The sequence below is a fragment of the Sardina pilchardus genome, chromosome 2 (assembly GCF_963854185.1).
Source record: "Sardina pilchardus chromosome 2, fSarPil1.1, whole genome shotgun sequence".
Lineage (NCBI taxonomy): Eukaryota > Metazoa > Chordata > Actinopteri > Clupeiformes > Clupeidae > Sardina > Sardina pilchardus.
The window spans coordinates 24,846,244-24,872,864 of NC_084995.1; the positions used below are offsets into that span (position 1 = coordinate 24,846,244).

General features: G+C 47.4%; 1 protein-coding gene across 1 annotated transcript; it reads right to left on the minus strand.

Moving 5' to 3' along the window:
• Positions 1-26,208, minus strand: rnf150a (ring finger protein 150a). Its single transcript, XM_062523188.1, has 7 exons — positions 25,399-26,208; positions 14,743-14,993; positions 11,160-11,231; positions 10,312-10,394; positions 9,737-9,833; positions 8,452-8,662; positions 1-1,831 (listed from the first exon to the last, which is right to left on the minus strand). The coding sequence occupies exons 1-7, from the start codon at positions 25,850-25,852 to the stop codon at positions 1,713-1,715; spliced, it is 1,287 nt and encodes a 428-aa protein (XP_062379172.1). The 5' UTR covers positions 25,853-26,208; the 3' UTR covers positions 1-1,712.
• Positions 26,209-26,621: the final 413 nt, after the last annotated feature.

The window sequence follows — 26,621 nt, forward strand, 5'->3', positions numbered from 1 at the left end:
GGGGGGGGGGGCACAAAGGCAGATGCCTTTCTGTGGCAATATTTCAGGAGCAAAAACGATGCAAAAGAATAATTAATTAAAGTTCTGGTCCATGTCAAAACGATTCTGACGTAGCTTAGTAATGACGCTACTATCTACGTAAGCCCAGTTTCTCCTCCACTGTAAACTTTCCTTGATTTTCTTTTTTGTTGATTTTTTTCATAGAAAAATAAACTTTTCTTCCATACGTATTAAAATACAAGTCGTCCAGCAGACTTTCACCATTCTGTAGGTTTTAGCGACAAGGAGACTAGTCACTCCAGGCCCTGGTTTTATCGTAGAATCAGTCTGTGCGATGTGGGGGGTTCCCCTTGACTGTTCTGACCTAAAGGTTTTTTAAATGAAATATTGGCTAGGGGAACTTGGAAGCAACTAAGCTAGTTGACATTTTGAAATAGTACTTCACCCTAATCACATTCTTTGGACTTCCAGAACTCAATGACCCCAATACATCAAACCAATCCAGACTGTCACTGTGATACAATAAAAACAAATAAAGAAAGAAAGAAACAAGGAGAATTCCATGTAATCGTAAACCCTAATTTATACATGTAGTTTCTTTAGAGTTAACTTGGCACATATAGAGGGGAGGTACAGGAAGACCAACCTCTGACTGCGCTAAAGGGTTCGGGTCCATTCATCATGTAGTGGAGGGAGGACGCCAGACCGCCTCCCCTCCAGCCTCACCACACCCCCCCACAGGCTGGCCATCTCCTCAGGAGGAGGAGGTGGAGGTGGGGGTGGGGGTGTGGGGGGGTGGGCTCCTCTGTTGATGTGATCCTTGGAAAAGTGATTGTCACTTGGGATTGATTGTGAAGGATTCAATTCGCAATCACATCAAGTTTAGGTCGTCCCACCGCGAGCGAGGTGGCTTACTACGAGACAAGACCGGTCAGGGAGCTGTCCTTGAGAAGAAACAAAGCTTATAAACAACAAAAATACAGCCGGTGGCAGAGAGACGTCGTCATTTGGGACACAGACGGCAAAGGATGCATGATAAGGTGGGAGGCTGTGCATAGTCCATGACACATGGCGTGTTGAAAGAATAGCAAGACATCTCTTGTCCCGGGGTCAAGGTTCAATGTGTTTACGGCTGCTGGTTGGATCACACACAGACTGCTTTTTGACACTTTGAAGCAAACGCTGTTAGCTGCATGTGTGTACTGATATCTATAGATATATATATGTATAGAAAGACTTGTGTTTGAATCAGGAATATACATTGGCAGTGATCTCGAATAAGGAAATCAAACAGTCAACATTTCCACAGAGTAAGGGGATGTGGATGTTTCATGGGAAACACAACAAAACAAAAAAAAAATCACAAATAAGTTCAAATAACATGACCGTGATTGGCTAGATGCTTCCTCTGCCTATTGACAGAAGCTTAGAGAGCGAGGAAGGAGGATAATCATGGTGTGATTGTGGCCGTTGAGTTATAAAGATGACGAGCAGTGTATCTCTATTTTTCGGAAACTTTCTCCTGTAGCCGATGAAGCCACGGGGACAAAAATGAAGGACACTGCTCAAAACGGATTTCTGTTCCAACGTTACTCTAGATTCTTCCCCTTTCAATTAAGAAGGCTCTCTGGTTCCAGATCCCGGCCTAGGTTCTCCCCTCATGCTGGTCCTCTGTCTCCGTGGCAACTCCGGGGGACAATGCGGGTCACGGTTCATGACTTGACTTCTTCATGCTCCTGCTCGGCCGACAGCTCCACGTCAGACAGGCCGACCTCCACAGCCAGGATGAGCGAGGTGTCCGAATCGCTGCTCAACGGGTTCTGGTGTTCACCTGCAACAGGAGAGACAGCCTGATCAGAAACAAAATGGCCGACAGGCAGCAGGTTTATCTAAAGCTACTGAAGTGTGACACCGGCAGTTGCTCCAGGAGGACTCAAATACGGCAAAGACCCACAAAAGAGAAATCACGAAGGTCTAAAGGACCGTTTACACCAAGAACAATAACTATGACGATAACTATAAGCAAATATCGTTCGCGTTAATATGAATGACGACGTTCACACATAAACTATAATGATAACGACATGAGGAACGATATTGTTGGGGATCACTTTCAGAGCGATTTTGAGAACAATAAAAAAGTTTACAGCCCATCAGAACCCATCACAGTTTAACAATCAAATTCATTAACATGAGGAGAGACTTTTTTCATCGTTGGTCAGTGTGGAATCTTTATAGTTATGGTTCTAGTTATCGTTCTTGGTGTGAACGGCCCTTAAGACCTAGACATCAAATGGAGGTCAGTGAGAACAGGTTCATTTATAGCCACGGCTGAGGCTAGACACACAACGGGGGCAGGAGAGGACAGTCTCTCGCCCTACAGCTCTGGCTCACATAGGAAACAAATGGAGGTCAGCGTAAACAGCATTCAAGGCTGTTGTGGCTGAAACACTTCAACCATGTCTAACTCTAAACAGTGTGTAGCTGGCTTGGGCTTCATGACAGCAAAAAATATTTAAAAAAATCAAATGAAAAAAAATCACATCACAATGCATTAGAAACTGAATCAGAGTTAGCTTGGGTAGAATGGCTAAAAATGAGCACCTGCTAAGGCTAACTGGTTTCTGCACACACATGAGAAACTAAAGGAGCAGCATAACACAAGGGCCAGATGTGCACTGCAATGGCAGATGGCGCCCAGCTGCCAGAGACCAGCGAAAATCATGCACGGCTGAAGGAAGCTGAAGTTCGGGGAAATCAAGCTTTGTGGAAGAACACACATTTTTCTCAACACAAAAGAGTACAGACACGGTGCTAAACTTCCGTTCCTTGATCAATGTAAGGGATTTTCAAGCTTCCGCAGCTAAGAACTTTATTAACTGTATAAAAAAACCTGCTCATTAGAGGATTTCAGGAAGCAGAGAGGAGATGCAAGCGCACAAAGCGCTTTAGAGCGAAGAAAGGGCCTGCAGTGTTACATGTGGCAGATTACGAAACAGTAGATTAAGTGGGAGAGTTCTGCAACAAACCCTTGAGAGAGTGTGTGTGTGTGTGTGTGTGTGTTTATTTTTGTGGCCGCATACGTGTCGGGGGAGATGAGAACAACAGTGATATTATCCCCCATCAGCGTGTCTTATTTGCTCCAACATCTCGTCACTAACTCACTAAAGCTCTTTACACAACATGTTGTCTGTCTTGACCACTGGGCCAGCCGCTGCTCTTCCTGGGAGCCCTTACGAAACCCCCCCGCGCCGCGCCGCCCGCAGCATGGGAACACTTCCCTTCCCTCACGGACTGCCCTCCGAGCAGCAGAGTGTCGAGATTTCCTCCTGCAGATAATGATGGCGGAGCACAAAGTGCTATTTTTAGCCCACTTGTTGGGGCCTGACTCAGGCAGAGCTTATTTAAAACAAACTGGCAGCTTGTCTTAGAAATCGAGTTCCTCGCCGCAACGAAACGTCTCTCCGATCAGCACCTGGCAAGGGTCAACCAGCGCATTGACATCTACTTTATGAAGTGCCTGGTACAATTAGGAAAATGAAGGTTATCATGACCCTGAGGTGCGTTTGATTGCCACAGTGTAATAGAAAACAAAGGCAGACAAAAGTCATACTGGGAACCTCAATACTAAGTAGTTTCTGGTGTTATCCTCTTTGGCTGGCTCAAAAACCTGCTCTTGAGAGTCATCACAGACAGAATCCAAAGAGACATTTTAGCATCATATCAAGTTAGCTCATGATGGAAATGAAGAGTCTCTATGTGTCTCTTTATGTCTCTTTAGATATTCTGACCTGCATATCATGCACAACCACCACCCTCTTGCAGCAGTGGAGCCTCTGCTTCAGGTTACATAAATGCACGGCTTAGTGGGAGAGAACAAGTCCTGGTCTCAGACAGCGTTCTGATGAACATTACCAAACCAGTGGGGATCCATCCAAGTCCTAAACGATCCCAGCTGCCTCGCTGCAGCCCCCCCCCCCCCCCCCCCCCCCCCATCTTCTACTGCACATGAGGCGCTCATAAGGTAATGGAACAAGATGAGGGGACAAAGTGGTGGCAATTCACTTTAACCCAATCATGACTCAACGCCCAAGAGGCAGGCCTGTGCGCGTGTGTGTGTGTGTGTGTGTGTGTGTGTGTGTGTCCACAGCAACAGTTCAGGTGGTGTAGCTGCTGTAGGTCTGGATTTGATGGCGGGGTCAGATACGGCAGCATCCATGCCAGCACGTCTCATTCTCCAGCTGCCTGAGTGAATCCATTAGCTTGCTAGCATTATCTCCACCTCTCCACCCACTTTAGCTAGCCAGCATTATCTCCACCTCTTGTGGTCAAAATTATTCCACACTCTCCACCCTCTTTAGCTAGCCAGCATTATCTCCACCCCTCCACCCTCTTTAGCTAGCCAGCATTATCCCCACCCTCTTTAGCTAGCCAGCATGATCTCCACCTCTCCACCCTCTTTAGCTAGCCAGCATGATCTCCATCCTCTTTAGCTAGCCAGCATTATCTCCACCCCCTTTAGCTAGCCAGCATGATCTCCACCTCTCCACCCTCTTTAGCTAGCCAGCATTATCTCCACCTCTCCACCCTCTATAGCTAGCCAGCATTATCTCCACCTCTCCACCCTCTTTAGCTAGCCAGCAGCATTAGGCGCGTTCAAGATGGCTGCGCAGCACAAAAACTGCGCAGCACAAGATGCACGTGGTTAAAAATCTGTCCACGATGGTCTAGATGGGTGTGTTTTCGACTCGGCAGTCGGTATCACATGGCCTCAACTTATCGCGGGAGCAAGGCGTGACCAGGCAGCTGCGGAGCAGCAGAGCAGCCGCTCTGGAGGTACTGCGGAGCGCAGCGGAGCCTAGACCCTGCCTTCATGACGTCAGGTCTTTGCCCTAATTGGCTTTTACATCCCTGACGTATGTGCAGGTGTTTAGATGCCCCCTCATATCCACAAGGGTCCGTGCGGGTCCGTGCCTCGTGATTCGTCACATGGTCAAGTCTAGCCAAGTCTACACTACGGGAAGTAGAGAGTGTACAACTTCATAGCAGCGTTTGTATCCCCTCCCCTGCTGCCACCGGCAGCTCTCGTTGCTGCAAAAGGTCATTTGGAGTTGAACTTGAACACGGCTACTATCTCAACCTCTCCACCCTCTTTAGCTAGCTAGCATTATCTCCACCCTCTTTAGCTAGCCAGCATCATCTCCACCTCTCCACCCCCTTTAGCTAGCCAGCATCATCTCCACCTCTCCACCCTCTTTAGCTAGCTAGCATTATCTCCACCTCTCCACCCTCTTTAGCTAGCCAGCATGATCTCCACCCTCTTTAGCTAGCTAGCATTATCTCCACCTCTCCACCCTCTTTAGCTAGCCAATATCTCCACCTCTCCACCTTCTTTAGCTAGCCAGCATCATCTCCACCTCTTCACCCTCTTTAGCTAGCCAGCATGATCTCTTTCCACTCCGCCTCACTTTCCCCCTCTACATCTTTTCCATCCACTCCTTTTTCCTTTCTACACACACACTCTTCCATACCTCACCATCTCTTTCTTATTGACACACATTACACAGTTTGCTCTCAAACACTCACACCATTGGACAGACAGACAGACAGACAACACCATCTCAGACCTTCTCTGGCAGACTCCCTCAGAGGCCATCTTAGGTTAGGCTAAATCCAAATCCGAACGGGCTGTCCAGTCCAGCAGCCCACAGTAGTCTTGGCCCTACCAGCGGGGCAGCATGGCTCAACACGTGGCCACGAGGACACACACTGCACCCCCAGGCCAACTCTCCTGCTCACCCCCACAGCACTGCACCCCCAGGCCAACTCTCCTGCTCACCCCCCCCACAGCACTGCACCCCCAGCCAACTCTCCTGCTCACCCCCATAGCACTGCACCCCAAGGCAACTCTCCTGCTCACCCCCATAGCACTGCACCCCCAGGCCAACTCTCCTGCTCATCCCCCCCACAGCACTGCACCCCCAGCCAACTCTCCTGCTCACCCCCATAGCACTGCACCCCAAGGCAACTCTCCTGCTCACCCCCATAGCACTGCACCCCCAGCCAACTCTCCTGCTCACCCCCATAGCACTGCACCCTAAGGCAACTCTCCTGCTCACCCCCTGCTCACTGGGGAACACAGACAGCTGGATGAGGGGCACGAGGGGAAGGGGCTGTACAGTATGAGAACGCCAGAGCAGGATTAATCAGCAGTGGCATACACATATAGATGCAGTCGGCAACATCCAGCTGCTCTCTCACACAAATAACAAATCAACACCCCCCCCCCCCCCCCCCCTCAAGACACACACACACACACACACACACACACAAACACATCAACTGTTTGCCAACGATTTAGCGGTTGGCTGGAGTCCCCCCCATTCAGGAATGTTGTTCCTGTGTATCCAGCAGCAGAGGAGCACAGCTCTGAAGGAATGGTTTAAGAGAAACCGCAAGGGGGTAGAGGAGAGACTGAGGGAGAAATAGAGAGTGAGAACCTAGGGGTCCGTTCTCTGGCTTTGCTGGGGCAACAGAATGGGCATTATTGTGCCCGGGCACACTCCCTGTGCCCGCGGGCCGTCGGCCGAGCTCCTCGGTGGACTCAGGCAGCACAGGGTGTTTTCACAGCGTGCAGAGGAGAGCAAGCCTCTCACAAAGGCCGCATTTACTTGTTCCCTGGCACAGGTCTTTTTTTTTTTTAAAGCTTTTTTTTTTTTCTCACAACCCCCCCTGTCCCCCTCCCAGCCCTGCGTGGCAGCTCCAGCTCAGACTGGAATTTCAACAGCCACCAGCAGGAAGTGGCCGTAGGGCTGCCAGAGCAAATAGTCCCGAGCCTGAGCGCTGCACATAGGCACGGTGAACACACACACACACACACACACACACACACACACACACACACACACACACACACACACACACACACACACACACACACACACACACACACACACACACACACACACACACACACACACACACACACACACACACACACACACACACACACACACACACACACACACACACACACACACACACACACACACACACACACACACACACACACACACACACACACACACACACACACACACACACACACACACACACACGCCCCTGAGCATGGGCTAGCATGGTAAATCATACTCGGGACAGATCACTAGTCGGCTATTTTAGCCTGTGGGCCGATTTACGGGTCCAGCCAATTTGAGGAAGTGCTCAACTAGTCAGGATTAGCTAGTAGGGCTGTACCGTCCATCTTTCTTCCTCATTATATGAATTTCAGTTCTATAGCTATGTTGTGACATTGATGATACAGTTTTTGCATATGTACAGAGGTAAAAATAGGTCCACCATTCACTTAATTATCAAAATTAATTAGTTTAATTGCCATTGGCAGGTTGGTGAAAAAGGCTTACATTGTCATATTGTGACATGATATCGATAAGATTTTGCTAATATTTCTGGAAAATCAGCCAAGCTAGCCCTTCTAGAACCTTTTCTACTTGGCAAAGGGCAGGAAGAGTGCCTGGGGTCTGAAAAGTCGTGGAAAGTATCGGCAATCACATGGCATACCGACCAATTGTAGCAGTGTACTCGGTGGTGCTAACTGAAGCAATTCAGTTCAGGATTCAGAATCACCTGCGTGACCTAAAAAAGTGGTGTTGGAAACGGGAATATTTTTTGTTTAGTCCAATGGCCCTAGGGAGCCCGAACTCATGTGGCTTGAGTAACACAGAGCAGGTGACTGCTGACCCAGTTTACATTATGGAGGCAACAGCAGCGCTGGACTAAAATGTTCCCGTCTGAGCTCCAGCTATATAGAGCTGTAGGAGGACATCTACACAGTTCTCACAGACGGCAGGTCAGGGAGCAAAGATGTGTGAGGACAATAAGAGGGTGTAAACAAGCATCATACCATGTCATTGTTTTCACCCTCTAAGGTCATTTCATCGTATCAATCAGAAGTCAAGGGAACTAAAGGCAGAAAAAATTGGGTAAAATTACTTTTTGGTGAAAACTGAAAACTTTGCCAGCAGTAGTTATGTTATGTTATGTTAGTTATGTGGAAAAATTTTTTTTTTGGAAAATTCAGTTTGAGAAATCAATAGGCCATCAAGATGGCTAGGGAGGTTAGCGTAGCTTAAACAGAGCTAGCTGTCTAGTTGAATGGCAGTGTAATCCAGTGGAGTCAAGGCTAAAAGATAACCATCATGGGACCATCACCGCCACAGCTATGAATTTGAGGTGAGGGAAATAGAAATAGCAAGTATTTTCACTATATTTTAAATGAAGTTCAATGAAATAGCATATTTAAGAGGTGACGTTCAGGTCAACTCATATGGACATGACTTACAGACCTTTGTCTGTGTGCATGCGTGAGTGTGTATGTGCGCGCGTGCGTGTTTGTGTGTGTGTGTGTGTGTGTGTGTGTGTGTTACTTACTGCTGGCAATGTGGCGGCTCTCTCCGACCAGGCCGAGGGGGTCGACCTCGTGGTAGACCTGCGGCAGGCCGATAGAGCGCACCGCGGGGTCCAGCACCACCGAGCTCTCGCTCACCGTCACCTCGCTCGCCCCGGTCACCTGGTTGGTGGGTGGACCTCCCACAGACACCTCGTAGTCCGGAGGGATGTCATCTGAACAGTCAGCGTTTGGCTACAGAGGAGTAGAAAACAACTTTAAAAGAGGACACTCTATTGCTACAAAAAACGGTACAATCCTCATATGTGACCCTTCAAAGCAAAACCAGTCGTTTTGGTAAAATTTACTAAATTAAGTTATTGACCTCAAGTGAACGGCCATAAACTAAGCTTTCCAACGATATGTATATCGAGGGTATTACACAAACTATCGCTAAGATAACCGCATCCAAAGTTGACATGGTTCTCCTGTCACAATATGCCAGAAGAGGAGGAATGACCTTTTTTAAGGATCGTGGACAACAGGAATGAGGGCAAATGTGTTGAATCTTCGCCAGGTTTAATAGTCAAGACGTATGTTTTTCCGTTAAATTAGTTCACGATATGAAACTGTAGACTGTATACTGTCGAATTATGCGAAAAACGTGAAATTCAAAATTTTAACCCGGAAGTTTGTTTATTGTGGATTTTCTCTAAATAGCGTTGTGCGCAAAGCGACTGATTTCGCTTTAAAGGGTCACATATGTAAGACAGTAAAATCCTCCTTTGTAAGACAGTAAAATCATCCTTTGTGGATGACACTGGGCTTGACATAAGTAGAGGGATCCTGTACGGGTAGCTAGGGTGTGGCAGGGCTGGGGTTGATTCTTTGTAAAAGGGGGATGTACTGTAGATGCCAGTGAGTGGGAGGATGCACCACTGGAGAGAATGATGAGGATAGGGTGACTGGTGGTGAGTAGAGGTGGTAAGAGAACTCCCAAGAGCAGTGGATATAAGCAGAGAGGGTTAAAGCGGAGCGAGAGGCGCAAACGTTCGATCATTTCCGCGTTCTGTATTCACAAGGGGGAGGGGGGCTAAATCCCCCTTTAAGCAGACCTGCTAACATTCGAACTGAACTGCTTGCCGATCTGACGGAGATCGATATCCAACTATGACGTCTTTGCAACACGCCTCTTTAAGCAGACAGGAACTGTTCGAATTTTGCTTCCATAGAGATGCATTACGTTGCTCTATCTTGTCAATAATTAAGGATCTATGTGGCATGCTCAGGGCCAGCTCAGGGCCAGCTCAGGGCCTGCTCAGGACTCACCGGGATGCCTAATGCTTTGAGGATGTTCATCTTGCACATGGGACACGTCCTATGGTCCTGCAGCCAGGGGTCCACACAGTACTTATGGAAGACGTGTCTGCGGATGGAGAGGCGCCAGACTCAACTCAAAGCCACACACACAGAGCAACACCTAAACAGTACTTCAGGTCCATTAGCTTACTGAGAGCTAGATCAATAATTGACCAGCATACAGTGCAAATAGAATGACAGTGTTTGGGAAACACTTTCAACACACACACGATCATAGGAGCCACATGAGCAGAAGATGACTGCTAATGTCAAAAGGCACCTTTGAAGGCACCACAATCCACTGACTTGTTTTAAAAAAGGTCTAAAGACATTTCTTTTTAGCACAGCTTTTGGTCCCCTTTAGATGTTCTTAAATCTTTTCTTTTCTTTTTTTCTTTTCATTAAACTGCTCATCTTATTTTAGTTTTTTAACCTGTAGTTCTTTGAAATCACTGATGAAAAGTGCATTATAAATAAAATGTATTATTATTAAAAGACTCTCAACAGAGCCTTGTGTGTTGGTGTGTGTCTGAAGAGAACCCTACCTGCAAGGTAGTATCCGGACCACATCATTGGGCTTGTAGCCTTCGATGCACACGGCGCAGTTATCAAAGTCTGACTCCGTCTCCTGCAAGAGCAATACACCAACAAAAAGGCAAATGAGGCAGTGTACCCTTTTGGCAATGGCTTTCCTGGAAAATCAGCGGAACATTAAGGAACACGGGGGCAATAAAAATGCAGCGAGCGTGTCTGATGGGCCAGATTGACCCCTCCGGCAGGGCACAGCTCCTTATCAGCCAGAGACAGAGACACTAGATCACCCGTTTATGGTCAGGGTCAGATTAACCTCCACGTACACGCACGGCAGGATTAAAATGCTTTAATTAATGACACAGACACTAATATTGTACATATATTATAATATGCAGGCTGAAAGATACTGAAGGGTTTTGAAAATGTTCTCTGGTAGCTGCTGGGGGAGTGAAGTGTGTTTGGCCAGGGTCCAGTTTAAACTGGTTTAGCTACAATCTAAGTCCTAGTAGGCTATGTATTTGTGTTTTTTGTTTTTTTTCAGTTTAAACTGCCTTGAGGTCAATCACAGATCAACTCATTTATTTTAACTGAACAAACACACAAAAACAAGAGGAGCTGATATATACAGTATGTATTTGTATGGTCTTGGGTGAAAATCACAAGGTGGTATAAATGATTGGGAGTGCTTTAGCTAGATTCTAAATGGCACGCTCATCAAAACAACATAACCACTCTGGCTTCTAATATACACGTTGGCATGCATCTAGTGTATGACAACTGATTACACCTACTAGAGAATCAGTTCTCCAAACAAACCTTTATCTCAACCTCATGAACGACAGAAGAGAAAGGTCTGTACCTTGTCTCCCTTCCTGATGGTCCTCACTTGCAGCTTGCTAATGGCTTTCTTGGCAGCGTCCCCCAGGCGTCTCTGTGGAGGAAGGAGCCTTCAGTGAGAATCACAAGCGACAAGAGCCTCGTAAACCATCGCGGAGCTCCACTCATCAACCGGGCCAGAAATGCCGCACATCTGGCCAGTGAGCGCGAACGCCAAGTCTCTCCCCTGCTCAGAGTGCTATTGATGTGTTTACGCTGTACGAGAGTGTTTACGCTCTGGCCACCGAGGCTGGGATGAATCCCATTGAGGAAGATAATAACGACAAAGGAGGCTGCTGTGGGAGAAACTGTTGAAACATGTATTCTCACACATACTGATCATCTGAACAAGCTCTTATGTGCATCATCAAAATATAAATCATGAGTCATTAAACAATGGGAAATGAAAGTTGGAACTGCTTTCACTAGAATCAAGCACAAATCGCAAGTTGTGTTTTTTTTTATGATGATCAGAAGTTATGTTCACATGTTATGTCCTGCCTTTTTACACGTGTGGCTGATTAGATTCTGGTGGGAACCATTTTGAGTTGTATCATTCTTGCTCTTTGCAAAGACAATACAATTGTGTTGTCATTTGGGATCACTGGTTCTTGTCTTTATATACGCAAGAACATACAAAAAAAATTAAAATCTAACAGAATTGGGGGCTCGAATATCCAGGATCCCAACATCTGGGGGTCAGGTGGACATTCCTGAACATCCGTGCACGGTCAGGTCTGGGACCTGGGCAATTTGTTTGCTGAAGTCCTCTGTTTGTCTGGGACACTAAGGTGAGGAGTTCGACTCTGACCCCCGGTGAAGGGATCCACTGAACTAAGATAACGACAGCCAGGACCAGTGAGCCAAAGGACAGTAAGAGTAAGAGAAAATCTGCTTCTGGAAGGGAGTCAAAGTGGGGAATGGTAGAGTTGATCGAGAAATCATTCACAACATTTGGATTAATAACCTTTATATATATAAAAAATATGTGTGCAAAACATTCAGGGCAACTTAAAATCTGGAAAAGGAGTATTGGAAACACCAACAATGCCTTTTCAAACTACATCAATGGATTATAATGAGTTAACCCCTTGTGAAAAGAAAAAATATTTTTTGGTCATTATTGATCATGTTTTCTAAATGGGTGGAAATTCTTCCAACAGTTAAGGCAGTTGCTGCAACAGTGGTAAAGGTATATGTGTAGGGGCTTTTGGAATAACACATACATTTCATTGTAGCTAGTCTGCTGGATTAGTAGAACAGACAAATGCAACTGTGAAAAGTAAATTACGGAAAGCCATGGCAGATACAGATCTTGCTTGGATAAAATGTTTACCAGCAGTAAAGCTGTCAGTGCATATTATTAGAGGAAGTGGTAAGCTAACTCCTTTTGAAATAATGCACAGAAGGCCATATGTGTTTGAATTTGAACAAACCATTTGTTTGAATTGCAGCCAGAGATTGGAGTGGATGGCGAAGAAGAAGGTTTGGCAAGCTACAGTATATGGCAGCACAAGTGCAAAAGCGGCAGAAAAGAGTTGTGTTGTCCTCCCCTGATAATAGGCCAAACCTAGTACAAATAGGAGATTGTGTTCTTATAAAAAAATTGAAGAGGAAACAATGGCATCAAGAGAGGTGGGAGGGTCCTTATCAAGTGTTACTAACTACTCCCTAAGCTAAAAAAATTGCAGAATGAGCCACGTGGATCCACCAGAGTCGCTGCGAGCTTATGACTAGGGTGGTCACTGGAGCTTCAACAGAGGACGACGAGTCAAGTCCAGCTACAAAGGGGTAGACCTCCATCTCGTCCTCATCTCAAACCTGGTGACAAACTGAGACACACAGATTGATTTATTATGTGCACAGTGACTCTGTAGTCTGCCTTCAGTGTATGTGACGTCGAGAAAATATTTGTATACTGACAACATTTATTTACTAGAATATTACTAGATTTATTGGAGGTCAGATAGATAGTCAACAGTAGTCAAAGATGAGACCACAAAGGTTCTGATAATCATACAAGACCCAACCGCAAAAGATGAAGGCCGCTACAAGGGAGTGATGACTCCGGGTCTGATCTACAATGTCAGCCAGTGGTGGTGGTAGTAACACAGCCCACCGAGGAGACACCTCTCGCCTCTGCAACTCCTTCACCATGGCTTGATGGGTGAATGCTCCTAGTGTAATGATCAGAGATAAGGCTGATGTGCACGATGCTGAATTAGGAACAGGGGCAGAAAGTATGTGCTTAAGATGGGTCACATTCACTGCAAAAATGATGGGCGACATGGCAAAATCGCCTGCTGTTAGATATGCTGCTGCTGGCGGACCGTGGGGGAGTCTGTGCCATGTTTGGTTTTACCTGTTTACCTGTTTACCTGTTTACGTTTATTCCCAACGACACTCCTGACAGATCAGTCACAAAAGCACTGAATGGCCTAACCGCTTTTGTCTAACGAATTGGCTAAAAAATTCTGGAGTGAACCCAAATTTCTTTGAGAGTTTAATGACTCAATGGTTTGGTACTGTATCTGGAAAGGCGATGTAGAAAATGTCTTGGTGGTTGTGAGTTTAATGTCTGTTGGGCTGCTGTATTATTCCTTGAGTGCAAGCTCTGTTGCAGAGAGCCATCCAAACCACTGAGCGTCCGGAGTCTCAGCCGCTACGGGTCGATGGTCACCATTCCTATAAGCGCCTTGACACTGATGGTGGGGGAGTGGAGACCATTGGCCAGGCACTGAGGAGGAGGGGGGCTCTGTGTACAGGCATGGCTATGAAGACTGATGCTCTGGACCCTGACGAACACTACTATGATGGTGGCAGTTGTCCCAAGTTTCCTGCAGACCCTGATCCTGATATCGTGTCTCTCCATATTCTCCCTCTCTGAATGTATGATGTAGGACTTCTTTTTAGGGGACCGACATGCCAAAGAGATTGATGTTTTTCATATTTTTCAAACGTTTTGTTATTATGATCAGAAGTTATGTTGTTTAAAATATCCTGTCCTTTTACACATGTCTCTGGCTGGACTGAAGCCAGGGCCAAACATTTTGGTAGTTTTTTCATTAAAGTCTTTTATTGATTTTTACTACATTTTGGTAGGTAAAGAAGTATTGCAGTTTCGAACCATCGAAACATGTGAAAACACGTCGCAAAGTACACGCACGCCGGTGACCTGGGTTCGATTACCGCCCCGTGGTCCTTTCCGGATCCCACTCCTATTCTCTCTCCCACTCGCTTCCTGTCACTCTACACTGTCTTGTCACATTAAAAGGCATAAAAGCCCCCCCCCCCCAAAAAAAATATATATTTAAAAAAGAAAGTACATCCAGAGGTCTTGCTTGTGTAAACTCATCAGGAGGCCCCCAGACACAACACATTAGTGTCTGGAGTGAACCATTTTGTATCATTCTTTCTTTTTGGGTCACGATACAATTGTGTTGTCAGTTGGGCTCACTGATTCTTGTCTTTATTTGCGCAAAAACACACAAAAATATCTTAACACCAACTGAGCCGGGGAGGATGAGCACACACAGGTCTGGGTGGGGTGTTTGGCGCGAGCTTACCTGGTTGCGGTCGCGGGCGTTGGCGTAGCGGAACCTCTGGATGTAGTAGAAGACCAGCCAGGCCAGGGAGATGATCATGAGCACGATGAAAGAGATGGACACAAACACCACCGAGGTGCGGCTCACGTACTTCTGGAGGTTCCGCGTTCCTATGGTGATGTGCATGTTGACCGTGATGTTCCGCTCCAGCAGCGCAATGATCTCGCGGCCCTTGGGTTCCGGAATCATGATGGCCACAATTTCACCAGTGCCTATGGGGGATAAACACGGATGTATATTACTGTAAATATTCTAACACAAAACATTAAAAAAAAATCCTAACTAAACATAGGAACAGAGAGACGTAAATATCGCTAGTGATATAGAATAACTGCCTCAAGGGCTTCAGGTCTAAGACAAGACTCCATTACTATTTAGAAGGGCTACTAGATTATGGTCAAAATCACCACGATTATTAGACATTCCATTAACTGCAGAGCCTTACTAACTAGAATGAAAATGATGGAGAATCTCAGTGGCCTTGCCATAGGAATAGCTAAATAGCTTTACACCAGTAAGTCCATTTAAACATTTTTTGCACCAACAAATCATTAAGGGGAGCTAGATATTCCAATGCACTGAATATTCAGCTACCTCTATATTTCCACACTTCCAAAACAAATTTTGTTTGTGGCTAGCTCCAAGCACTGAGGCGATAGCCAGACAGGTACACAAACTGGCCTCACGCATACCACTGGTCAGTCAGCACACACACATGCAAACATATGCAAACACACACACACATGGCATTCTGGCATTATCCCCTGCTGTCACCAATCAGGTCATCTACGTCCTGCTACAGAGAATGTGTTCGATTCTGCCGATCGGTTAATGAACAGGCAGCTTCAGCACACGCATCACATCAGACACTCACGCACACACATGCACTCACCCGCAAAGACTTACAAGCCATTCACACCCTCTCTCAAACACAAACACATGTGGCCAAATCCATTTTTGTTTGTCATCAGTCTGCATGCAAGCACTACTCCACACCAACATTCCCTCTCCCTCTCCCTCGCTCTGCCTGCAGGCATTCAGCCACTACAGCATAACCCACTGCAGAGCTCCAGATATTACTTCAATTAATTAAGTCTCCAAATCAATTAACAGATTAAAAAAAAATGACAACTGTGATTCTCTGAACAAAGAGCCAATTATAAATCAGACTGCCATCATGCATTTCAGTGAGACCAAAACAGATAGCTGACAAATTCCCCAGCAAAACAGTAGGCCAAGTCTCCTGACGCTGTGTACACCACCGCTACAGAGAGGGAACAAAATAGGCACTTTTTCTCTCCGCATTTTACGGTCTCCAACTTTGAAGTCTCTAAACACAAGGACGGACGACAACATCTAATGTCAGGACTGGACCTAATTAGAGGGGGAGCCCAGAAGGAATGCTGTGCAGAGAGGCCACCCCTCCATTAGCGCTGGCGCTAGCTAGCCTCCTGTGCAGGTGTTGCTGTGCTGCGCTGTGCTGTGCTGTCTGCTCTGAGCTCCACTGCTGCTCCACTGACCTGCTCCAGACCAGACGCCTCCCGCTCACAGGCCTCGACAGGTGACCCCGTGTTCTCTAGCTAGCCTTCCCTTCCCCGACTTACATCACGGTGTTTTTCTGCTCTTTCTTTTTAAAAAAACCCAAAAAACAAACCTGGACTGGACTGGAATAGATGATGTATGTTGAGTTACACAACCGAGCTTCGATCACTGAAAACTGGGTCAAGAATGCAAAAAGCTGAAGCTTTCCAATGAAGTCCAATGCTCTTTTCATGCTATACTATAGCTCTGCTCTCTGACCAACAGTAGCCCCCGGGCGCTGCTTCTTCCCCCTCTCCTGCCCTCTCGGACTCTCTCCTTGTTTACTGTGTGAGGGGCTGCTGTGAGCTCCTGGGACAGCTGGCAGCTCTCCAGAGACACACCAGACATGGTGGAGTCCCCCGAGATGAAAGGCCGACACTTCCCATTCAGCCACAGGAGACAGCAGGAGAGAGGAGAGGGAGAGGGAGAGAGAGAGAGGGAGAGAGAGAGGGAGAGAGAGAGGGAGAGAGAGAGGGAGAGGGAGAGGGAGAGAGGGAGAGAGGGATGTCGACCTGGTGAGCTCCAAATGGCCTGTCTGCCAGGAAGAAGAGATCGATCAGGCGGGGAGACGCCACGAGGGCTGTGTGTTGGGAAGGGGGGGGGCTGAGTCTGGAATGCCGCCACATCAGAGCACAGCAGGCTGGTGGTGGAGGACGCTGATGGTGATGATAGTGGAGCGCAGGGGCAGATCCCCGGGACACTCAGGCTCACGGTGCCGTGACACACACAGAGAGAGGCCAAGCTAATGCTAAAGCTAAAGCTAGACGAGGCATCACTCTCACACACTGCAATTAGCTAGAGGGAGGCAGGGGGAGCTGGGGCTCCTGCGCTCAGTGTGTGTGTGTGCCCTGCGAGCAGTGTGTGTGTGTGTGTGCCCTGGGAGCAGTGTGTGTGTGTGTGTGTGTGTGTGTGCCCTAGGAGAGGTGCTGATGCAGGAGTGAGCATCGGGGCAGACACACCACACCAGCGGCTGCTGAGTGTGAGAGAGTATGAGAGAGTGAGAGAGTGTGTGTGTGAGAGAGAGAGAGAGAGAGTGTGTGTGTGTGTGTGAGAGAGAGAAAGAGTGAGACTGTATGTGAGTGAGAGAGAGAGAGAGTGTGTGTGTGAGAGAGAAAAAGAGTGAGAGACTGTATGTGAGTGAGAGTGTGTGAGTGTGTGTGTGAGAGAGAGAGAGAGAGTGTGTGAGTGAGTGATAGACAGAGAGACAGAGAGAGAGAGAGAGAGCGCGTGAGCCCTGGCTGTGGAGGCTGCTGTGGTAATGTGTGCCTCTTTAACCTGAGGGGAGGTGAACTCACTCACCCTTTATCAAACGACTCACTCACATATTCACTCACAACATGTGCGCGTGCGCACGCATACACACACACACACACACACACACATGCTGATTTAGTGAACCCCATGCAAATCCCACCCAGTCTGAGTGAGCTGTATAGTCCTCACAAGCTTAAGTGGAGGCACAGGTCAGCCCTTTTTGCAGAGGGCACGGCTTTGGGCGGTTTTAAACTAGACCTCGCCAAAGGCCACCACTCTACCACCGCACATGCTCAGAGATACAGAGCCTGTGTCTCTCTAAAAACAGTGGCGATGAGGCCCAGCGAGGCACATGATGAGGGAGAAACAGGCCAGAGGGGAAAGTGGGAGAGGAAATCGACAGGCTTCTCAGACATTTTAAAGGGCCCATGTCAATGTGCTGTCTATCTCTGGACTGGTCTCTGTCCGGGGCTGGGTAGGAACCAGCAGAAATTAGTGCACTGCACACAGGTCAATCTCCCATGTGTGTGAGTGTGTGTGAGAGAGAGAGAGAGAGAGAGAGAGTGAGCGATAGCTCAAGATATACAGATTATTTATGTGTACATATGGCATTGATTGTATGGAGATTTAGGCATATTTTTCAATAAAACAGATGAAGATATCGGTTTAGATAGGAGAGATTGGAAGAGATTGAGTGATTGTGTGTGTGTGTGTGTGTGTGTGTGTGTGTGTGTGTGAGTTGTACCCAGCTGCTTCCAGGTGGGCACCACCAGCTGGGTTCTTCATTGTCAGCTGCTGGCCTGAAAACTATATTTAACTCACTGTGAACCATGAACTGCAGTATCTATCTCTCTCTCTCCCCCATCTCTCTCTCTCTCTCTCTCCCTCCTGTGTGAGTGTGTGTGTGTGTGTGGGTGAGCGAGTATGAAACTGCTGCTATGGCCTGATCATGCCTCATGCCGTCTTTGAAAATCTGCTTATGTAATGCGCAGAGTCCGCATGGACAGCATCCACACTAGAAGAGGAGGCCACCACACCACACACACACTCTCTTGCTCACACACACACACACACTCACACACACACACACACACACACACACACACACACACACACACACACACACACACACTCTCTCGCTCACACACACACACACACGGCAAGTGAGCGGAGTGATTCATGACGTCTTTCCATAAACTCTGGCTGCAACAGCTCTTCACCTCCATATAATCAGACAGAAAACACGTGTGTAAATAAGAGCTGCAGTGTGCTTGAGCCCCAGGAAGCCTCTGTGGGTATCTAACCCGCATGACGGAACACAACACAACAGAATGGCTCCCTTTTGGAAGGGAGTTGAAAACAGCATTCTAATGGTATTAGTGTATCAAGTCCAGATCTCCTCAGAGCCACCCAGAGACTCACTCGAACAATGCACAAGACACACACATTCACCACACACACACACACACACACACACACACTCAGAGTAATCTGGCATCCAGCTCCCAGGCCTGGCTGTTATATAACACAACGGGAGCGTGGATAGCCACGGCCTCTAGAGCGATGGTCAGGTCTCTCTCAGAGAGGAAAACACACACACACACACACACACACACACGCACACACACACACACACACACACACACACACACACACACAGGTTAAAGGGATGATGTATACCGACAGAAAGTTTCTGAGGGCCGGTATGGAGAGGAAGATGGGGAGAGAGTGAGCTGGGGAAGGGGGGGGACTAGGCTATGCGCTAAATAAACATGACCTCTCAACATGAGCTCTCTTACAAATGCAGACACAATAGCTATTCTAAACAGGAATGAGGGTGTGCGTGTGTGTGTGTCTATCTGTAGAGAATGCTCTATTGTGTGAAGCGTCTGCCTGGATTTGGAATCATTATGGAGATCCCACATCCAAGGTTTAAACAATGAGACAGACTCAATCCACGAAACTAGGACTAGTAACTGGGGGTGTGCATTGTGTGTATGTCTGCAACTCTGCATGTGTGAGAGAGAGAGAGAGAACGTCAAAGCAGTACAGGGTGACACACACACACACACACACACACACACACACTGTATACATATAGGGTGCATAGGATAAGGGAGGGTCGTGGATGTTTTGCAGCGTGTTTGTAAAGGTCATAAGGAATGCATGGAGACATGTATACACAGCTCACCGCCCCCTCAGTCTCTCTCGTATTACTAGCGTGATGGTCTCGCAGAAGCCATAAAAACCCAGGCAGCGCTGCGCTGGCCCCTATACTCCCCATTTTCCATGACTAAGCTCAAGAGAATGTATCCCAACGTTCACATCGGCAGGAATGTGCACACAGCACTCCACCAAAATCTGCTGCTTCACAGTGATGCAAAACAGGGCTCAAAGTACGAAAGTGGCTCCTCCAAAGTAGAATATAGCTTGTGCAAACTGGGTCATCTACCCCCCTGCCCCCGCCCCCGCCCCCCCCCCCCCCCCTCCCCATGATGACTTGAGCCTTAGCCCCAAACCTACACGTGGCAGGGTTGTCATACACACAAAGGGGTTGCGTTTTGTACAATGGGTGAGTTTCTGTGTGTGTATGCTGGCGGAAAGATGTGGGGGTGTGCACGCACGTGCTGGTGGTGAGGTGTGTGTGTGTGTGTGTGTGTGTGTGTGTGTGTGCCAGTGATCCTCTGGTGGCTGTGTTTAGTGCTGAGCTGGGGATTTCTCTCTTTAGCTGAGGGGGAGGTCTGCCGCAGGGTACTGGATTATGTAGAGCCTCTGTGATTAGCACTAAATACAAAATAAAAATGCTCACAGCCTCATCAATGGAGGGTGTGCGTGCAGGCCTGCACATCGCCACATTCAAACACAGAGATAGTTTGTGTGTGTGTGTGTGTGTGTGTTTCAGTAAGGCTGTTTGAATGTATTTGTTAGCCTCAATGTGTGTGACTGTTTGTGTGTTGTGAGCGGATGGGATTCTGTGACAGCGCATGGGGGTGCGTCTGACCGATTGATGGTTTCTGAGCAAATCTACCAGCATGAGCTGAGCAAATAGCATGAGTTGGTGGGAGGTTTTTTTTTGGGGGGGGGGGGTCACTGGAAAAGCCTGCAGACAAAAAGGCCACTAACTCCCCCAGGAGGAGTGACTCAGACAGCCACAGCTCCCCTGGCCTTGTTTTGCTCCACTCCCAATCCTCTAGCTCAGAGGGCGAGAGGTCAGCTCGGTTTTCCCTGGGGAGGCTCTCGTAGTGTCCACAAACTTGGGCCACTGACTCCCCCCGGAATATGCCGGACACGAGCAGCATTTGCTTTCATGACTCCAACTATCCTATCAGCACTTTGGTCAGTGTGAACTGTTGCAAACGTGCTTTATAAATAAATATTACTTACTTACTTACTATCGTTAATGGGGCCAGTAAATCTCTCCTACAGGAGCTGGCCTTGTCCATCTGGCCCTGCAAAGACACAACAAAGCACTCGGACCTCAAGTATCTGATTGTGGATCAGGTGGTCATGGACAAGCTATGGAGTTCAGGGAGAAGGACTGAGAGAGCAGTTAGCTGACTGCAGGTCCAGGGCTGGGTCTCAGCATGGGTCAGCTCCTGCATACCGTCACCAGGAGAATATGGAAGCAGTGCCTGATGGGATAGCTGTGGGACAAACAGAGGGCTCTGTGCAGCAGCAACACAAGGCCTCCTGTGTTGTTCCTTTTTTTGTCACAGGTGTATCCTGGCCTGGGTAAGGGTTGTTCGGCATGAGGGGGAACAACGCACACACACACACACACACACACAGAGCCACAGCGATGCATCTGCAACAAGTATGATGACTGCCGCATCACACTCACTCTCACACAATCTCCTCTCTGCACTCACTCCGATCCATCACCACATCCTAGACACTCATCTTCCACTCCTATCACCCCATCTCTGACCACTCTCTCTCACACACACACACACACACAGTCTGTCAGTTCCTATTAGGTGGCTGAGTCGGAGTCATGACTGGAGGAGAGGCAGGGCCCCCCAGAAATAGCAACCCGCTTCATCTGCTGCGGCCACTGGCCAGGCACTGGGCTGGCTGGCCTATACTCCCTATACTCCCTGGATGGGGCCAGTGGCAGTCCCAGAGGGTGTGTGTGTGTGTGTGTGTGTGTGTGTGTGTGTGTTTACTTCGCATTGAGGGGTGGCATGATAAGTGGCAGATTGAATGTTTCCTTAGGAGTGCAGTGCAGGTGTGCAGTGTGTGAGGGGAAACAGTGTGTGTGTGTATGAGTGGACAAAAGACAGAGGTCTGTGCATGTGTGTAACAGTCTCACATGACACACATGCGGTCTGACCAAAGGAACGACGTAAGCGACGTCAGGCCTGCATGTCTTCACCTCCTCATAACCAGCTCCCTGACTGACACACACACACACTGACACACACACACACACACACACACACACACACACACACACACACACACACAGAGTGCAGTTGTTTCCACTGCCGTACGGCCATTCTGGAGTTCAGCCGTAGCAGGCTGCAGCAGGCTAGCCCCACAGCAGGAGCGGAGTGAGGGAACGCAGTGGGGTGGAGGGGCACTGGAGCACTAGTCAGTGTGTGTGTGTGTGTGTGTGTCGGTGTGTGTGTGTGTGTGTGTGTGTGTGTGTGTGTGTGTGTGTCGGTGTGTGTGTGTGTGTGTGTGTGTGTGTGTGTAAACAATCTCCACACCTCCCTGGCCCAGCTAACTAAGAGACTCATACTGCTTTTAAATATGGACACAGGCAAAGAAGTGTGTTTGTGTGTGTGTGTGTGTGTGTGTGTGTGTGTTTTGTATTTTTCCTGTCAATGGATATATGAGGATCTAAAAAGGAAGTTTAGAGGAAGGCAGAAGAATGGGACATGACTTTAAAAAAAAAACAGGACAGGCATTCAAGAGCAAAACAGACAGACTACCATGAGAGAAACAGAGCAAAGGTCCTGGATATGAAAAGCACAGGCCTTTGAGAGACGAGCAAGAAGAGAATAGGACTACCAGCAGCTCCTCATTAATGAATGAAGTTAGGGCATTTGAGAGTGGTGAGTGACTGGTGAGTAGGCATACATTAATCACAACTCGCTCAGGATTAATTGCTAATTGAAGGTAATGAAGCATCTTCTCTCTTCTTCCAGACGATGACGCCAGGACTGGACTGATTAGATTGGGGGAGGTCCCTCCTACACAGCCTGGTATCTCAATACCACACCAAGACCCTCAGCTGCCACCCTGAGCATCAACCAGACCGATGTGCCAATGCTTACTAGGCGCCCACAAACAAGCAACTACAGAAAAATAGTGTTTTCTTCTTTTCTGATAACAAGTCCTGATGGACAAAAATATCAAGTAAATGGTTGTTGTGTTCTGTCAATGTTCAAATCTTGCGGTGAAGTAGTTACTTGTACATTAGTCTGTTGGCTCTCCCCAGTACCATCTAAACCTATAGTGTTCTATGTATCGGTCTAAAAGCCTTCTTCCCCAAATGTCTCAAACAGGTGCATGTCTCATGCATACTTTATCACGTAACCTAGTAACTCTTGCACAACGGATGGTTGTTGCCAAGAACGAATACAGCTGGCTGGGTCTTCACGGACCTTTACTCTCTAGAAAAATGTCAGATTAAAGAGAGGCAACAACCTACACAAAGTCAACAGAAGCCATCACTTTACCTTGGCAGCAAAACAATATATAGTTACCATAATTTACGGTTTAATTGGTCACTGTTATCCTTAGCAGTTATTTAGCCAGACAGACAGCCAGCCAGCCAGCCAGACCAAATGGATACCTGTCTCTCTCTACTAAATTAGGCTACTGAAGCTAAGCAGGTGTGTCCCTGGATGGGAAACCTCCTTGGTGCCTTGATGAATTGTTGTAGTTGAGAGATAAAAAAAATAATAATAATAAGAAAAGCATTGTCCTGTTCTAAGGCATCCTGATCCTATATATTAGCCCAATATCTGCCACACAATCAGAAACTGTTCTAAATGTCCATAACAGTGGTGAACAGGGGTGTTATTACATTTACTTTCATGGAATTGCCACGGAATGGAGATGTTTGTTGCCCTACAAGAAGCTCAGTGCGACTTTAACGTCCTAAATCAATTCCAGTGCCTCTTGGGGAAGGTTGGGGCTGATGGTTCTACAAAACCCTGAAATACATAGAAAAAATGAATAAAATAACTGATCGCGCAAGGAGAAGGAAATGGCGTATAAGACAACTCTCCCTGCAGTGTGTTCTGCTTCTCTAGAGCAAAGGCAGAGGTCCATCTCACGTCACATCAGAACAGGGAGATCATCCTTGAGTTTTCAGCGATCCTGCACGCCAGGAAGCACACAGTAGTCACGGCGACGCTGTGGGGAACGGACGAGACAGCCACACGCCACCGACAGCGTGTCCCAGACATCCGCATCCGCCACACTAATGAGTCGCCACCGGGCCGGCACACTCAGGGAGGCTGCGTTGCCATGGTGATATCTCCGCCATGCGCCGTCACCACCAACACCCAACAAGGCACTCCATCTCCATCAACATCCCTCCTCCCTCTTCTGTGTTCATTTTTGAAGGCAATCAGAGCATTAAACACAGACACTCTCTAGCATTTGAGTTCTCTGAGGAGGGTAGTTCCAGCACAGGCTGGATCACTGGCCAACTAGTTCACAAACTACTAGTTGGCCAGCTCAGCTCCCCCCCCCCCCCCCCCCCCCCCCCCACACACACACTGCAAGGCAACTCTGTCTTTGATCTGGGATGGGATTAACCTTGCGAGGATGTATTTCTTGGGTGGTGGGGAAGACATGCCGAAACAGAAGAGGTGCTGGATGCCCTGAGACTATAATATTGCTTGTTTTGTTGTGAAACAGGCATCACTAACTGATTTTGAGAAGTAAACACTGACATTCAATACTATGTTGTTACACAAAAGTAGAGTAAAAGGGGGATTTAAAACCCAACCTAGTCATGCCATTTAGCCCTAAAACTAAGAAACTCTTAAACTAAAAAACATTTCTAGAGTTTTTTCTCCCATGTCAAGTCCTGGGGTGTGCACAAGGCCTGATCTGGAACTATCCCAAACACCACAGAACACTAATGGAAGAATGGCCACAGCTTGGAGATCCCAGTTTTCGCGGTCCAAATAAGGAATTCAACACGAGTGAAAGGTAGCAGGACAGTGTCCGTTTAATGCTGCACAATCATTTATGACTGAAGGAGACACTTCTCTCTTCCATTATATCAGACTCTCAGCAGAAGAGCAGAGGGGGAGAGGATGAAGATGAACGAAGTTATGATAAACACTGGTGCAGAAACAGACATTCAAGATCATGGTTCCTGCTTCAGTTTACAATGTTGTTTACAATAATTGGCCACTGCGCTGCAATCCGAGGGATCAGCATTAAGCCTATAGGCTACATAATACCATGCAAAACGTATCACATCTACCTTTATAATGTCGCGTGAAACACAATGTGTTATTCTTGTCGACCAACGTTCACTAGCGACATAGCGATCCTAGAGTAGCCAAAATACTTAGACAAATCCAATGCCAGCGCTTTACCGCTCCGCGGTAGCCTACACAAATCACAGATGGCTGAATGGTTAATGATTTGCTGAACTTGTACCCCAGCCCATGTTTACCAATCACCTTGATCTTGCTAACAAAGAGATAGCACAGCCACTATTTTAGGCTTCTGTGGACGTTGATGCTGTTTGTGAGGGCAATGACCACATTATCATTTAAAGAAGCAGGGGAATTGGCTGACACTTACCTTGATGAGGCATTGTTATGGTTTCGTTGGCATTACTCGAACCCACGTTAAATATTACTACAGCAGACGCATTGTGGCTTGCCGCATGTCGAATTTTGTCTTTGTACGTGCAGTTACCGCGGGCTATGAGTGCAATCCATGCACTGTTGGGGTTTGGAATTGGGAATTTAGTGTTGGGGTCGCAAGCCTGTCTATCTTGCAGGACGGAGGGCATGACCACCACCCCTTTGGCTTCTTTCTTGAGTGAGTGTTCGCCATAGCGCCCGCACTCTGTTTTCTCTGTTTTGATCTCAAAAGTCACGGGATCCAGATAGGTGATGTTCACAAAGGCAGTATACCATTCCTCTTTCTCCGCCACAGTGAAGTCTAGACACAGCAAATGCACAAAACAAAAAGAGAGCAGCCATGTTGAAAGAGCGAGACTGCGACAGGCTTGTATCAGGGACATTGCCATGTTGATACGGAGGTTAGAGAATGTTCCCCCTCCACGGAGCTAGCTCGCTACCAGCTAGGAGCTGCTTCTTTCTATCTGGCGGCTTTATCCCCAGAAACACACGTCTATATTTGACTGTATCTTCCGCAATAAGATGGAGCAGCGACTAAACTCGAGTGACACTAGTTACTGCTTTAATTAACGGACAATCCTGAATATCTGGTCATCATAAGATACGATGTTATTACAGTTGATCGCTGAAGCTCTCCACCATGTCGATGCAGCTGTCCGTGGCCTGCAATGTTGTGAAGACTCCAAATACGTTGCCAAATATTTCAACCCGTGATCCCTAATGGTAGTGCAGCCCCACACAGACTGTTTTCTAGGGTAGTTTTGCCTGTAGTGGCAACCTCACAGCAGCTTAAACTATAACAGATTGAAGAACGGCTACTGCCATCTGCTGGCTCGGAGTGATGAAAGACCGCAGGGGGTGTAGTTCATGATACCAAGCATTGTGGAACAGTAACAGATTCTGGACAGATCTGATTTAGCTACAATCTAAGCCCTAGTAGGCTATGTATTTGTGTGTGTGTGTGTGTTTTTTGTTTTTGTTTTTTTATTCTGAATGTGTAGCCTATTGCACCGGATATAGCCTATTGTACATGGATCTCTTATGTTTGAGCCATGTTTATTGTAGGTTACATGCAGAATTACTACAAAAAAAGATAGCCATGAACAGAGGCAGACATCCAGAAAAGAAAAAGTTCTACCATATATGCTTTCTAGCTGT